This window comes from Hipposideros armiger, unplaced genomic scaffold (assembly GCF_001890085.2).
Source record: "Hipposideros armiger isolate ML-2016 unplaced genomic scaffold, ASM189008v1 scaffold_123, whole genome shotgun sequence".
Taxonomy (NCBI): Eukaryota; Metazoa; Chordata; class Mammalia; order Chiroptera; family Hipposideridae; genus Hipposideros; species Hipposideros armiger.
This window is the reverse complement of record NW_017731473.1, coordinates 2,745,567-2,762,144: the sequence shown is the minus strand read 5'-3', so window position 1 is coordinate 2,762,144 and position 16,578 is coordinate 2,745,567. Positions and strand designations below refer to the sequence as shown.

General features: G+C 36.5%; 1 protein-coding gene across 1 annotated transcript in view; it reads left to right on the top strand.

Annotated features, from left to right (window-relative positions):
- MEGF9 (multiple EGF like domains 9) overlaps positions 1-16,578 on the top strand; it is an 81,169-nt gene that overhangs the window by 29,978 nt on the left and 34,613 nt on the right. The window contains exon 2 of the mRNA XM_019648278.1: positions 12,136-12,337. Within this exon, the coding sequence (XP_019503823.1) occupies positions 12,136-12,337 (202 nt within the window). The remainder of the gene's footprint in view (positions 1-12,135; positions 12,338-16,578) is intronic.

Here is a 16,578-nt window from a genome sequence, read left to right as displayed (position 1 = left end):
ACGCGGTAGCCCATTGCAATCCACTGCCACAGGGACTGCAGCCCACGCTGTCGCCGGCGACTCATGGCAGCCCAGCTCCAGGTTGAGCTGTTGTTCAGCATCTTAGCTGTGGAGGGCGGCGTCACTAGCCCTCACATGTGGGATCCGAACCGGGGCCCTCTGGCATCCCAAACGAGTTCTTAACCATCGCGCCACTCGGCCGGCCCCGTAGGATAGTATTTTTAAATTGACCTTTCCTCTTGCTCTCTCTGCACTTCTTTTCTCTGAGTTAATTTTCCAGGTGTTACAATGAGCAAATACATATTTCTAGCCTTGAAGTTGCTCAGCTGTGGTCTGTAGACAGAGACACTGAGGCAAATCTAGTCCCAAACAAGCAAACGGCAGTACTTGAAGTTCTGTTCTTTTTCTTACCTTTTCTGTTCTATTGCCACAAAATTAAAGCATTAATGAACTTATTTAGGGTAATTCCTTTTCGTGCTTTCAGAAATCTCTGATGACCCCTTTTAGTTCTTATTGTAATTCTTGCCACCTGTAGTAACCCCTAAGGATGCTGTTTTCCTAAGAGATGGCTTATAATAGAAAGGTAGGGTGGGGAACGAGAAGGTCCATCTTCTGTATGTCCTTTGCCTTGTCTCCTCCGACTCGTAGAGCACCTTCCTAAGTTAGGTATTAGTACTCCAACTTTATGAAGTTGGACATTCTGTATTTTAGAGTAATAATAATAGCTAAAATTAATTGAACACATGCTAGGCATTATTTTAGGAAAAATCTTTACAAAGCGGGCATGGAATTTAAGATCATAGAGCTTAGAAACAATGGTTTTCAGTATTTAAACCCAGGCCCCTTTGACCTCATATCATAGACTGATCTCTTTGTGTTGTGGCCTGGAGCCAGATTTTAAATTGTTCAAATTCATTTTCTGTATTTGTTTCCCTTCCCTTCTTTGTCTCCCCTTAAACTCAAGGATACTATGAAAAATGCTGTAAGTAAAACTCGTATAAATTCAAAATTTGATAGAATAGATTTTTCTTTCAAGCCATAGAGGTAATATTTGGTTAATTCTTTTAGTGCATTCTGAATTTAATAGGAGCCTGACAGAATAAAATGCCCTTTCAAAAAGTAAGCAATTAACTCCTGTTAGATGGCAAAATTCGTTTAGTTTTGTTTATTTTAAAACCTTGAAAAATACAAAAATAGTGTCACAAAAAGAAAAATATTTTTGCCTGGGTTCAGGTAGCAGTTGGGCAGTGTAGCATAATTCATATGCAGAATTTATAGAGATGCTGGGAATATTAATTAGCAGTATTTTAGCTATGAGAATGCAGTTAAATAAAACAAACAGATCCCAAATATCAAATCATGAGCATGTGTCTTTGGCTCTGAACCATATATTAAGACTCATCAGCCAAAAGTAAATGTGAGGTATTTTAAGTCTCCAATTGAGAATCATTTTGTATCTTCAGTAACTCTTTGTCCCCAACCCTACTGTTCGTTAATCATTCAACTCAGTGTTACTTGGCTTACAAAGAAAACAGATCGAACACATCACCCCCACCCGCCCCCCAAAAAAGCACAAAAAAAATTACAGTTAACAGCGAGCTCTAGGTGGAATTCCTTTCCTTGATTTGTGTGTGTGTGTGTGTGTGTGTGTGTGTGTGTGTGTGTGTGTGTGTGTGTGTGTGTACAACTTCCCCCCTTCCCTTCTCTTCAAGGACAAAAGCTCTGTGGTGAAATGAAATGAGCAAGGGCATTGCAGTAAGATAAACCTGGAGTTTGAATGCTGTCTCAACCACTTAACTGTAGTCTTGGGCTAGTACCTAGCTCCTTTAAGTTCTAGTTTTCCTGTTTATAAACAACCATTGCCAGGTTGCTGTGAAGCTAACTGTTCATGCAAGTAAAGTGTTTGATAAAGTCTGAGACATTGTAGGAAATAGTAAATGGTAATTACTTTTACTATAATTAATAATAAGGCTGACCCAGAGATTAAGAAAAGCAGTTGTGTGAAATGGTTTGCTCTATTTTACCAACAAACTGTTATGGTTGAGGAAACTCAGGATTATATCTGTTGTTAGCCAGGTAAGCTATGACCTTCAATGGAAGACCTTACTCCATGTAACTTAAAAATAGAAACCTTACTCAGGAGAATCAAGGGAAGAACCATGAGAAATAAAAAGAGAGTTCCTTAAAATGACTATGTATATATCCCCCCAAAATTTAAGTTAGTAAGTATTATTAGCTAATACTAATTAGAAGAGATAATGGAAAAAAGATGATAGTTTGAACCATAACCATGAATGATAAAAAGATTAGAAATAATCTCATCAAGATATGTATGGAACTCATATACATGTATTTTTTAGTTATGAAATTTCACTGAGAGATATAAAAGAAGACTGAATAAATGGAGATGCATACCAGTTCTTATAGGTGGGAAAACTGAATATTGTAAAGCCACCAATTCTTGATACATTAACTTTTAGAGTAAGTGAAATTGGGGAAATGACAATAAAGTCTTTTTTGGAGAAAATGTGACAACAGAGTTCAGATGGAAACATAAATAACTATGAGTAACTAAAAGAAAATGTAAAGAAGAGTACTGCGTTAAACATGTTCTAAAACTTGCAATTATTAAAGGCTTTTTAAAAATTGTACTGGTATAAGAATAGATTTAATAAATCAGAAACATTCTGATGTGAAAAAATATATTAATATATGACATAAAAAGAACCACAGCTTATTTAACAATTCACCAGTTGAAGGACATTTAGGTTGTTTCCAGCTTTTAGTGATTATGAATAAAAGTGCTGTAAACATTCACTAGCATGTATGTGTGAACATAAGTTTTCATTTTTCTTGGGGAGATACCCAGGAGTGGAATCACCGGGCCATATGTTAGGTGTAAATTTAACTTTAGAAGAAATTGCCAGACTGCATTCCTGTCAGCCACATACATGAATTCCAGCTGCCCAGCATCCTTGGTAGCACTTGGTATTGCCAGTTTTTAAAAATTTAGCTATTCTATTAGGTGTGTAGTAGTATGTCAATGTGGCTTAATTTGCATTTTCCTAATAAAAGACTTGAGCATCTTTTTAAGTGTTTATTTGCCACACATATACATTTTCTTTGGTGAAATGTGTGCTCAGACCTTACCCGCATTTTAAAATTGTGTTATTTTCTTATTGAGTTTGAGAGTTCTTTGTATATTCTTTATATAAGTTCTTTGACAGAAATGTGATTTGCAGGTAGTCTTGCAATTGTGGCTGTGTTTACATTCTCTTTGTAGTCTTTTTAAGAACAACTTTTTAAAATTTTAATAAAGTCCGATTTATAAATATTTCTTTTCTTTTATAAAAATTATATCTAAAAGCTCTTTACCTAACCCAAAGTCAATCAGACTTTCTCCTATTTTTGCTTCTAGAGGTGTTATAGTTTTACATTTTACATTTGGGACTATGATCTATTTTGAGCTAATTTTCGTACAAGGTATGAGGTTAGGTCAAGGTTCAATTTTTTTGCATGTGGATGCTCAACTGTTTCAACAGCATTTATTGAAAAACAATCTTGTCTCCATTGAATTGCCTTTGTTCTGTGTCAAAAATCAGTTGATGATGTTTGTGAGGTTCTACTCCTGTGCCCTCTGTTCTGTTCCCTTGATCTTTGTGCCTATTCTTTCACCAATAACACACTGTCTTGATTACTGTAGCTTATAGTAAGTCTTGGACTCAGTTATTGAGAGTCCTCCAACTTTGTTCTTTTTTGGCTATTCAATTTCTTTACTTTTTCATATTTATTTTAGAGTCAGCTTGTAAATATCTACCAAAAACTCCTGCTGGGATTTTGAATGGGGCTCATTGAATTTAGAGCTCTAGTTGTTATGGTGTGTCTCTCCATTTATTTATGTCTTTCTGGTTTCTTTCGTCAGTGTTTTGTATTTTTCAGCATAAAGATCATATACACGTTATGTTAGCTTTATATCTAAGTATTTCATATTGACAGATGGCAAGACTCAGCCACATTTTATAGATACACCAAAACTCAGAGCGTTTAGACTTATTGAAGGTCTCAGAGTTGGTTCATTAGCAGCACATCCTGGTTTTAAGGTGTCGTCTGCCTAGTGTTGTTTTCTACCCGTTTTCACAGGCAGAAGTTTCTCATGGTGAAAGATGTGGACTTTGGAGTTGCTCAGTTTGGGTTCCAGTCTGTTCTCCAGTGCTGTGTAGTTGTGTAATTTGTTGTAGTTGTGTAATTTGTTTCATCTCTTGACTCAGTTTGCTCATTCAAGGCACCTACCTCACAGGATTGCTGGACTAAAGGAGACATAGGTACAAAGTTTCTAGTGTGATGTTTGATGTGCATGTAGGACACGCTCAATAACTTTGTTACTATTAGTAGTAAAAGCTGGTTGTTAAAACCCTTGTCATCCTGTGTCATTAGTTAGATGAATTATCTTTGGATTGTGGAAAACTGGCAGTGAGTCAGGGACAAGCACTAGCAACATGGTCCTTAGGTGTGAGACAGAAAAATTTCTGCAAAACCTGTGTTATCCCCTTTTGCAATAGAGATTTGTGATTGGGAATTTTAATGGACATAGTTCTATTTCAAAAGGTAAAGCTTAAAGTTTTCTTTAAAAGTGGTGGCCTTAAGACTTTCCACATTTCTATGAAGTCTGCTTTAACTCAAGAAACTCACCAGCTTTAATATTAAGTTTCCCAGCATTGCAAAGATTTGTGACCCTGCCTTGGCATGGCATAAATGTGAAATGTAATTTGAGTATCAGTGTTACGCTAGAGTAAGACCTTTTAAAAAAATGAAAACTGTGTTGATAATTCCCTTTCCCTAGAATGAGGCCTTTTTGAGATTCCTTTACTCTAAACCTACAGAGATGAAATATGGGCTTAATAAAAAATACATTTTGAAATAAATACACCATACACTTAGGGAAACAGGCTTCTATTCAAGACAATATAATTCATTGTTATTTCTGTTCTTTTAATGTATAGGCAGAGGTTTGAATTAAGTATTGCTGCTCTTGATTCTGACAGTTATTTTTCCTTTTCTTTTCAATTTGAAAATCAGGAAAGATATTATATTTGTAGATGTTATGTTAGGTTTGTGAAAAAGGGTGAAGTCCTATGTTGGATAGAAAGGATGGATTGAAAATTCTTACACTTACATACATTTTCCTGATCTTTGTTTAAATAGAGTAAAGTTTTTAATAATGAATCTCAAAGGGAAATAAACAGTTTATATGAAAAAAAGGGGACCCCATATATCTTCATCTTTCATTTTTTTCTCTTTTCCCGCATTCTGCACAGAAGTAATTACAACCCAACTTAAGTTGGAGCCAAAGGGAAAAGAAAAGATTCTACTTGTTTTAGTTAAATAACATTTTAAATCCTTAAATTTTCCACAACTCCTTATGCAATAATCAGCTAAAGCATTAATCAGTTTTGCTATCTTTTTTTTTTAGCTGAGTCATCCTGCCACCTGTTGAGCTGCTCAGCTCGGGCTGGGAATCAAATCAGGGGCCCTTTTGCTCAGAGCTAGCACTCTTGAGCAAGCTCTTAACCAACTGAGCCACTCAGCCGGCCCAGTTCTGCTATCTTAACTGTAACATTAGATTTGAGAAAGACTAAGTTATTGGTTGGGTCTCATGTTGACTTTAGTTGACTGTGGCACACCAAGTCTGCCCTCTGGTAAAATTGAAGAATTTAGTCTAGTAAAGCCTCATTGCTGTTTTTTTTTCTTTTACAAATATTTTTGTTTGTTTTTAAATTTACATCCAATAAAATTACTTACTTGGTATTCAATTCTATTAGTTTTGACAAATGCACAATCAAGACACAGAACAGTTTTTTTACCTCCACATTCCCCTGTGCTGTTTCCTGGGTTGTTAGCCCTTCCTCCTACCCCCAGCTCCTGGGAAAGCCCTGACCTTGCTCTCTGCCCTTATCCTTTTGCCTTTTCCAGACTATAAAGTGGAATCACACAATATGTAGTTTTTTGAGTCTAGCTTCTTTCATTTAACATAATGCCTTTGCGAACCATCCATATTTTTGCATGTCAGTAGTTCATTCTTTTTTATTGCTGAGTAGTGTTCCATTGTGAGGATGTACCATGGTCTATCCAGTTCACCAGGTGAAGGACATTTGGGTTGTTTCCAGACTTGGGCGATTATGAAGGTAGCTGCTATAAACATTTGTATACAAGTTTTTGTGTGAACATAGGTTGTTTTTTTTTTTTCCTTGGATAAATACCTAAGAATGGAATTGCTGGGTCATATGGTAAAGTATATTTAACTTTATAAGAAACTGTCAAACTGTTTTCCAAAGTGTCTGTACGATGCTGCATTTATACAGTAATTTTTGAACGTTTCAATTGCTCTGCATCCTTGTCAGCACTTGATATTTTCAGATTTTTCATTTATTTAGCTTTAGACAGTCTAATAGGTGGGTACTCATTGCCTCTTAATGTGCAGTTTGCTCTTTGACTTCCATTCAATGGATGTTGTTATAATGGTGTAGAGAATAGAACTATATTTGTCTACTTTTGCAAGTTAGACCATAGTTCTAACACTCTAATAATTGATACCCATTTTGCACTTAGAATTTGAATAAATAAGCAAATAATATTTTTCAGCACTCTATATATATGCTCATCACCAAGTGGTCATGTTATTCTGATAAAGATACTAAAGTATATGTCCAAATATTAACAATAATATTTATTGTTATATAGTATACCTACTTTGCATTGTATTCCTTGTCTCATTTAACTTTAAAATAATGGACCACAATTAATAGAGAAAGAAAAAAGAAGAAGGAAAGGGAGAAGGGATAGAGGTAGGAAGTTATTCCCTAGGAAGTTAGAAAGATGTGTTTTTCCTTTGGCTTTAGGGTACAGTGCAGGAAATGGTAACAATTGTTCCAGTATGGTAGCTGATAACATGACTCCTGTCTTAGGACCTCAGTCCATAAAGCTCCCCAAATATTTTATATTCTGGAATCAGTTTATTCTTATTTCATAATAAGCCCAAGAAATTCAATTTCTCTATAATTACAGAGGACCTCCTGATATTGACTCACAAAGTAATTATGTTTTCCTGCTAGAGATACTAACGTGTGGTATGCAAATAGAAATGTAGTGTCCAGGCATTTTGAAGTCCTGGGTGTAAATCTTTCCCCTATTTTAAGGAATATTTGGAAAAATTTGAAAACTGGTGGTACTTTAGAGAAACACTTTTATAGATACTACATAACTTAAGAAAAATACACTTTAGAATCGTTTTTTTATAGCTTATATTGATAATGTTTAAAAATTTTTTTCAGATAAGCTTAAACTTACTAATAAATTTTTAATATTTTAAATTTGGTTATAAGATTGAGTACTGCATCTTAATACATTTTTAAATACGTATTTTCTAGTTTTTGCTACTTTGCGACTGAACAGAAGATACCATCAATATAATGGTACCTTTTGTATGTCTTCTGAATATGGAGAAGAACGGAAAGTTTTGGACTAGCCTGGAGCAGTTTTATTTATTCTTTCAATATCTGAAGGTATTGAAAAGCAAGAGTGAAATCATTGTTGAAGGAATGAAAAAGAGTCAGACATTAAGTTTTGCAAATGTATTTCCACAGCTTTGCAATAGGCTATAGATAGAACTTCAGCCTGTATTCCTGAACCAGGTTCCTGTGAGTGCTCTGTGTTATACTTACAAATATTTTTCCAGTATCTACGCAGTACTTGTTTTGTAATCGTTTTACTTCAGCAGTAATGCTGTTATCGATTAACATTTCTTTGTTCTATGAGATTTGCATCATGAATTAACTGAGGATACATTTTTTACTTGGCCGGCCCTATGGTTCTTTTTTATCTGCAAAAAGCTAACACACTATTGTACTGAACTGCTTGAGTCTCCAGACATCATAGTTCATTACAGCACTCAGAAAGGACTTCAAAAAGAGGTACAGAGAGACAGAGGACACATTAATTAGGACTTATTATCACAGTTAATATTTTCCTAAAAACTCATCAAAGTAGCTACAGACACTAAAACACAATTAAAATTTGCTAGAAGATATAATAGGCTTTTTACTGAGCAGGGACATGGAGTGTTAAAAGTCGGGTGCAGAGAGAAGCCGACCAGGTGTATGAAAGGCCCAGAAAAGGTCTTTGAGATGTTCAAGGAGATCATCTCTTACCAGGACAGTTTGAGGGGGTGTGGGCTGAAGGGACTTCAAGTACTGAAAATGCTCATCTCTCAGCCCTTAGTAGGGAGTGCTTGTAAAAGTGCAGCGTTTGATTTAAATGCAGTGATTGCTTTGGATAGTTTTACATCAATCATCCCATAAGTTCAAGATCTATTGACTTTTCTTTGGGCCATTATATTAATATTTTCACTTTCAAACAGTTTGGTAGATTTTAGTTTCTTATTCTTCTTCAGGGTTCATATCACTATATTTCATTGCTCTTCGGAAGCTAAACAAAAAAAGTAACATTGCCAAATGGCAGTCTCTCTGCTAACATTTATGTTACCCTTCTCTAATTATTTCTCTATAGAGTTTTCCTAAGAATTAGAGGGCATTGAAAGGAAACCTGCTACTGAAAAGATGGAGAGTTTGTTTTATATTTACTCTTAGGCAACCAGCTTGAGCTTTGGCACTTCATTCAGACCTGCCTGTGATTAGCTTTTTGTGTCCCCTTCATATTGTTTCATTCCCATTAATATCCGTTAGTCATGTCACAGGCTCCTTTGTGCTGCGCTAGTGTCTGTGATTCTACCTCATTAAAAAAACCAGCGCTTCATCTCTTGTCTTAGGCTATAGGTCCTTGGCACTGCTTCCAGCAATTGAAATGTCCTTCCTTCTTTTTCATTTTGCCAGCCTCCTAGTAAGTTGCATTGTTTCTTCATCGACTTCTGTCTGGTTCCATATGAACATTAAGAACTGTGAAGGCTCTTAGATTTTACTTTACTTACGACCTAGCACGTCATCCTGACACGACTTAATGGATGTTCATGGTGCTTTACATTTATTACTGGTGCTCATAATATTCACTTAACTCGAGTCATTTCATTTGAGGTCAATCACCGGGATCGGGCCTTGAATCTGAGCTCCAGATAGGAAAGATGCCCGTGTTTCCCGGCACTTGGCATGCTTCGCTTCAGCTTCCCTTCCCTTGGTTAATTTGGAGAGGAATGTTATCATGATAGTGTCTTTTTGTCTTGATACTTCAGCCCCCTCCTGGCACTAGGATGGTCTGTCTTGCTGAAATATTTGCCATTTGCCTACACTACTGTTAAGGTGATTAGTAAACCATAATTGCTCTTTTTCATCCTCCCTGAAACCACGTCCTAAACCCTTCTGTGTTTTGTTGTTGTATTTATAGGCACCCATATTGGTAACGTATGGAGCCCTGCATAGGTGGGATACCTTCTTATTCTCTACCTAGATGGCCCACAACTTGGGTTTCTGGATGTCAGGACAGTGTTTCCCAGACACTTTCTAAAACTGCCTTGGTAATAAATCCAACCCCAGGCTTTCAGATCCTATCCACAGGGTATAACAAAGCTGTGACCTATGAATCTGACATCTGTATTGTGTTTATGTTATTTTATTAGGTATCCCTTTCTTCCAGCAATTGTGTTAATTAGTGCAGTACTCCTAACCCCTTCCAGCTTATGTGTTGGGGCTAAGTGTTGTTATAGGTACTATTATATATTATGTTCTTTTTACATACGAGAAAAGGAAGGCAGAAGATGAGCTAACTGGCCTAAGGTTATAAAGTTAGTAATGAGAGAGCTGGTGTAAACCTCTACAGTCCCTGCTCATAACCACTTCACTTCACTGCCTTTTCAAATTATTGCCATGCGAGAGTTATGAGTAGTAGGTGTTATGGATTCACACTAGAGGCAATAGAGTTAGAGTTTATGGGGGAGTAAATTTCAGCTGATTCTTGAAATAGGGGATAGGTTTGAATATGTGGAGAGGAGAGAGCATTCCAAGAGGAACAGAGTGAGCAAAGGCTCAGAGATGGGACTAGAAAGAACATGTTCAGCGGAGAACGAAGAGATTGAACTGGTCTATAGCAATAGTAACTAATGAACTTGGTTAGTACTGAAGGTTTATCCATTAGAACTTTACTGGGAAAAAAACAAACAAACCTTAGTTTTTGTCTCAGAACTCTTAGATTAAAATACTAACCTTATCTCATTCATTGGAAACACTAATTCAGGTGTCAGATGAAAGTATCACTAAGGAAAAATTCTGTCTTTGTGCTAGAGTTTTTAAATCTATTCTTTTTTTTTTTTTTGAGCTAGTTCTGCCCACACCAGCGTAATTTGGTTAGGTAACTTATGATGAAAATGGTCTAACAGGAGGAATTGGATGTATGTTGAAATTATGCCAGGTTTTGGAAGAAAAATGTTATTTTAAGCGTCCTGGTCATTTTTGGTGGAGTGAAGGTCTTGCCATGAAGTTGTCATTGGCAAGTTTACAGACCACTAAACACGGCTTCCTTATTTACAAAAACCACACACACACACATACACATGTGCGCGCACACACACTAGAAGTAATGTGCAAACATGTAACTCTGTCAAAGAAATGTCATGCTTACATAGCCTAGTAAAAATAAGAATATTGATTGAGATGGAAAGCTGATGCCTTTCCGAAGCCTGGGACTGAAGAAATCTGAACTGTCCTCTAGGTTTTGTAACTAACTCACAACTCAAGCTTGAAATATATATAAAATAATCACTCCCCCATATAGATTCATTCACTTGGTATATTTACAAATTAGAAGAGGTGTGACGAGCAGGGAGATAAGCTGACACCAAAGGTTAGGAACTAAAGAAATGTGGGAGGCATAGGGTTGCTATAGAGTTGACCAAACGCAATATCTTTGTGGATTCCTTTGTTTTGACTTGTGTGGATAAGCAGCTTGTGATGACATAAAAAATTTTAAGGTTGATTTCCTTTTCTAGAATAGAAAAACAAACTCCTTCATAACTTACTATTCAAGTCTCTGGATTTGCAGCTACTACCTAGTAACACTTAAAAATCATCAAAAGTACGTTAAAGATTATTTTTCCCAAGGTAAACTTTTATTAGTATAATGCCATTTTATATAGTACCTTATCTATTCAGAAGTATAATTAGTGCCATAGATTTCTCTGGGCTTTTTAAACCTAGGTTCATAGCTATTTTGGAATGGTTTTCTTTTATCTGTAGTTGATTAGTTGATTTTAACTATAAGTTTTTGCACATGTTTCCAAAGTCCCATATTGATACTGTGTCAAACTGTGTTGAAAATACTTTCTTTCTGATAAAATGGGTATAAACAACAGCAAAAACCAAATTCTAACTGACCTTTAAATGTATCTGCATTAAAAGGCTAAAGCCAAGGACTTCTAAATATTTTCATCCAAAGAACTATTTGAAATGTATCTAAAGAAAATGTTTATTTTCTAAATCTTTTCATTTGGGAAAGAAATTCAAATTTGGGGAAGATTCAAATTGTGATTGATTTTCACTCACTGATCAGGAGGACCCTGTAAACCTCTTCATCTGGGATTTTTCCCGTCATTTTCTTAAAGTTTCAATTCTCCATTAATTTCTTCCTGGGAAGAACATACTGGCTTACGGTTCCAGCTGTAGCACAATCTTGTCTGACCTATATAAGTTATCACACTTAGCCATCTGAGCCTTGGGCTTTTGCAGCTACACAGTGGGATTATTTATTATTTAACATGTCATTTCCTGCATGTGCTCTCAGTGCCGTGTAGATAAGCATAGGTCCTGCCTTTGGAGATTTGCAATCCAGAAAAACTAATAATATATCGAGCCACCCACACATTGGAGGGTAGGGTCAAAGAGCTAGAAATGAAGAGTCCTGGAAAGGAGTCTGAGAATGTTAGTCTTATAATTACAAATGATACATAGTTTTATGTGCTTTCCTGTATATATTTGCCAATTTAAATAAACTAAATGGGGTAGAAAGTGGATTTGAACTAGAATTAATTTTACTCATCCTTACAAAGTTGTCATGAACACTTATTAAGAAAAATAGAGTTCATTTTATTAAGAAAGCATTAAATCTTAGCTAATGTCTCTTTGCTTCTTTCCTTTGCAGAATACGTCTGTAACTGCTCTGGGGTCGGGAGCCTGAGTGTGAATCGCTGCAACCAGACCACAGGGCAGTGTGAGTGTCAGCCAGGTTATCAGGGGCTTCACTGTGAAACCTGCAAGGAGGGCTTTTACGTGAATCACACTTCTGGGCTCTGCCGGCCATGTGACTGCAACCCACATGGAGCCCTCAGCATGCTCTGCAGCAGGTAAGCAGCCCAAGGTGGGGCGACCAGGCTGGCTTAAATGATGAGAGGAGGGGCCATAGGCTTACCAAATAGTTCATATACTTCTATTCCCGCGTTTTGTAGATCATATTTAATGTCACGATTACAAAGCTTCTAATTTATAGATTTATTGGGTTGTCGGAAAAGTCACGATGCATTTTTGCAACAAAAAAACAGAAAAAATATGTCATGACTTTTCCGACAACTCAATAGTTCTTCAGAAGCTCCTGAGTCACCAATTTGGCTTTGTGATAGTTTCTCTAAATTTCATAGAAATAAATTATTGAGAAAGCAATCTGCTTTCTGGAAGCAATAAATTCCAGGCATTTCCAGTGGAAATGTTCCTGTTATGTTTATTAGCATACCACTGGAGTTTCAGGAAGCATATTCTTTGGTTTATTTTTCTCCTATCAGAATTCTAGAACTGTTTCTTTGCATAGCTAAAGCTTAAACTTGATATCATCTGTTAATTTCTTTAGTGGGGAAAAGGACTGGTTTCAGTCTATATACCAGCACATTTTGGGGGCCCAAAACTAGATTAAGCAGGAATTGTCTAAAAATTACCTTTACGATAGTACATTATTTGGAGTTGACTTAATCTAGTAGAACAGTACCCCAGAACCTCAGGACTTGCCTTCTACTCTACTGGAAGTAGTTGTTCTTTGACCTTGTAGGAGGCATGTAGCTTTTTGTGGACCCCAAGTCCAAAAGTTGAAGAGAGTTGTTATGTAAAGAAAAGAACACAGGCTTTAGAATCAATCTACCCTGAATATGGATCCAAGAACTGCTACCACAAGAGCTTTGTGTTTTGGGCAAGTTATTTCATTTCTCTGAGCCTTAGTTTCTTCTCAAGGTTGTTGTGCAGGTTAAAAAAGTAGAATGTATATAAATGCATAGCACATATCACTCAATAAATTCTGGTTTGTTTTAATTTCGAAGGAATATTGTTAGCTTAATGAGGGAATATTTTTAAAGAACACTTAGCTCCTTGGCAGAAAAGCTTCTTTATACTTAGCTATAGATATTTTGTATGCTTCTTTATAAATCATAGATTGTACGTCTATTAAAAACATAGAAGTGAACTTGGTTAAGAAGTTTATAATTTCAAGTGCAACAATAATACATTTATGATGCTTGGTTTGTTAAAATAGTTATTTGTCTTCATTCTCATAGTAACTGCTTTTACATAGGTTATTATATCACAAAGATTGTAAATGGCGAGAAAGAATTCCAAATTAGGTCTTCCAATTCCAAGTCCGATGTCCTTGTCACCCTGCCACATGGCTTTTATAATGAGAAAACTGATCATCTCTGTTATTTGACGTTACCATTGCAAAGGGAGCTTGCCATTGCTCCCTTTACTCCACAAAAACATGCCCACACTAGTTACATTCAGAGGTTCACTTTTCTTAGTATTTTAAAAGATGAGATTTGTTCGTTCTAGAATCTCATGGCATGTCCACTACTTCTTTTAGGATAAGATTCTGCAGACATGACTTGTCTTGAGTGCTTTTGGAGCGAGAGGAAAGTGTTTTACTTCTAGGCCCAAGTACCTTCTTAAAGGAAAAAGAAATAAGGAGAGAACTGAGAGAGAGTTGCAGAAGCAGGAGAAGAGGGGAAAAAAATAATACTAAAATTTATATAATATCTTACTGTTTTTATAGGTCCTTTACAAATTACTTTTTATTTTTTCCCTGACAGTTAATGTCATTAAGTGACATAAGCGAAAACACCATTCAAAAATAGGTAATAATTATGAAGTAGTAGAAAAGTGTGTAATTCAGAGGTCCGTGGCAGGATCTGTAAACTACAGTCCAGGAACTAGATCCAGCCCACTGTCTGCTTTGTAAGTCAAGTGTCACCAGAACACAGATGCACCTGCTGGCTTACCCATGATCTATGGCTGCTTTTGTGGTGCAGTGGCAGAGCCACCTACAGTGTTGACAGAGGCCTGGAAGCCTAAAATATTTACTATCTGGATCTTTAAGAGTGAGTTTGCCAAACCCTGGTTTAGAGTTCCCATCATGGTGGGTATTGCCAGGTAATGATATAGCTTTGGGACAAGTCACTTTACTTCTTTTAAGTGCCCTGTTGGTCTCCTGTATAGAGTTGTTTTGTCTTAAGGATCTAGCAAGATAGCACATGTGTAAATTTTTACAATGTTACTTGCTAGACAGACAATAAAAATAACAATTGGAACCTTTAATTGAGCATGTGCTATACGCTAGGCACTGTGCTAACTGCTTTATGTGCATCATCTCCTTTGATCATCACAAAAACTCACTTGAGGAGACCACTATTATTTTCCACTTTGAATATGAGAATTTTGATGTATAAAGCATTTAGTTAACTTGCTAAGTTCACACACTAAAGCTTCCATTCAGTCCAGTTGCACAACTGTAATAAGCAAGTGTTTATTCTGTGAAGCAGAATACTTCACAATTCATGTTTTTCCTAGTAGAAAACCTCTTGGTAGTCAGCACCCAAATATCCTAGAATGTATTTATCCCTCAATTCATTGTGTTTTGGCTAATGATCATGTAAGAAAAAATTGTATTTATGGCCCAGAAACTCAATAAAGCCATATACAACACTGAAAAAAGTAATACATGGAAAGTCTTGTGTTAAATTCCCAGTATAGCTGGTTGAATGTCAGGATCACATGTGGACAGTTTGTCAGGTGCGCCACACGCCACCAAAGCTGCTGTGCAGTGTTACTGCATGTGAAGCAACTGTTAGCCACAGGAATTGTTTCGGATCAGGAAGCGATGCTTTAGGCATTTTATATCCTACATTGGAAGTTTTTACTTAGATATAGGTGCTTTACTGTGTTTCAGGTACACTGTAGGAAGTCGATTTAGTGGTTTTGGGTTGATATGTAATGAATTGTAATTTTTTAATTTAAAATATTGGAAAATAGGTTCTGTGTTAGCATTTCATACAGAATATTCTGATTTTCAGTAATGAATAATTGATGGTGAGCATGAGGTAGAAGATACCAGCATTATTATTATTATTGCCTAGTCTACATGGACTATTTTTGATATGTGCCCGATAGGTTCTGTTATCCTTAGTAGGTCTTTTGTTTTTAACAAGTGACACATGATTTTATATTATCTGCATACTGTCAAAGCATGCTAATTTTTCCTGTCCTATATCGTCATCATCTAACTGAAATCTGTACGAACCTTGTTTCCCCTTCAGCCCTTGTAGGTGGCGCCTGTTTTCTCTCCCACTCCCGTTACACGTCTGGATGGAGAGTTGGAACGGATATCTTCCTTGTTCCTCATGGCAATTCTCAGAGCGGTCTCCCTTCTTCCTTCCTAAAAACCCCACCTCGGAAGCTCATAGCAACAGCCTATGTCATACATCCTTGTTGCTATTCCCCCTCCTGGGCCCTACCCCATATTTTTCACATGACTCACTGTTGTCAGTCTGATGCCACATCTGTCATAATTCTGGATGATTTCAGTAGCTATAGGAGATCCTAACAGTGTTTTGGCCTTTCAGTTTCTTGACTTCGCTCCCAATGAGCTTTCCTCCATGCTCTATTTCTTGATTGTGTCTGGCCCCAAGGATAGGCATGTTAAATTTTTAAAGATAACTCCATACTTCTTTTCTATGGGTTACTACACAGTAATGTTTAATTAAAAATTTTTTAACAATGTTATTTCAGAATGTCAGGCAATTTGTTAGAACAAGCAGTATATCACAAAAGTCACTTAGTAGCCTGTACTTAAAGGAAGTCTTTAGAAGCGGAGCGTGGGAGCTGTAAATCCAGCTCTAAGCACAGCATTTGTGACTACCAGAAAGGAAGTCAAATTGACCTGAGGCTAGAGGAACAGAAGTGGGAAGTTGCAGAACTATGTGCTTTGGCAAGAGCATATGGCGAACTATGAGAAAACACCTCTAAGTTCTGCTCTGCTATAAATTATATGTAAGTGAGTTAAGGGAAAAAGGAAATTATAGGCAAGTAGTGCGCTATGTACTAGAAAGGAAATGGAATCTGAAATTAGTAGACTTTGATTCCATTCTTGGTTTAGTCACATACTAACTGTATAGCCTTGATTAAGATGTTTGACCTTTCTGAGCCTCAGTGTTTTCATCTGTAAAATAGGATTAATGTATGTAACATAAAGGATTTTTTGTGAGAAGTGTGTGTGTGTGTGTGTGTGTGTGTGTGTGTGTGTGTGTGTGTGTACTTGCTTACATTGTGACTGGCA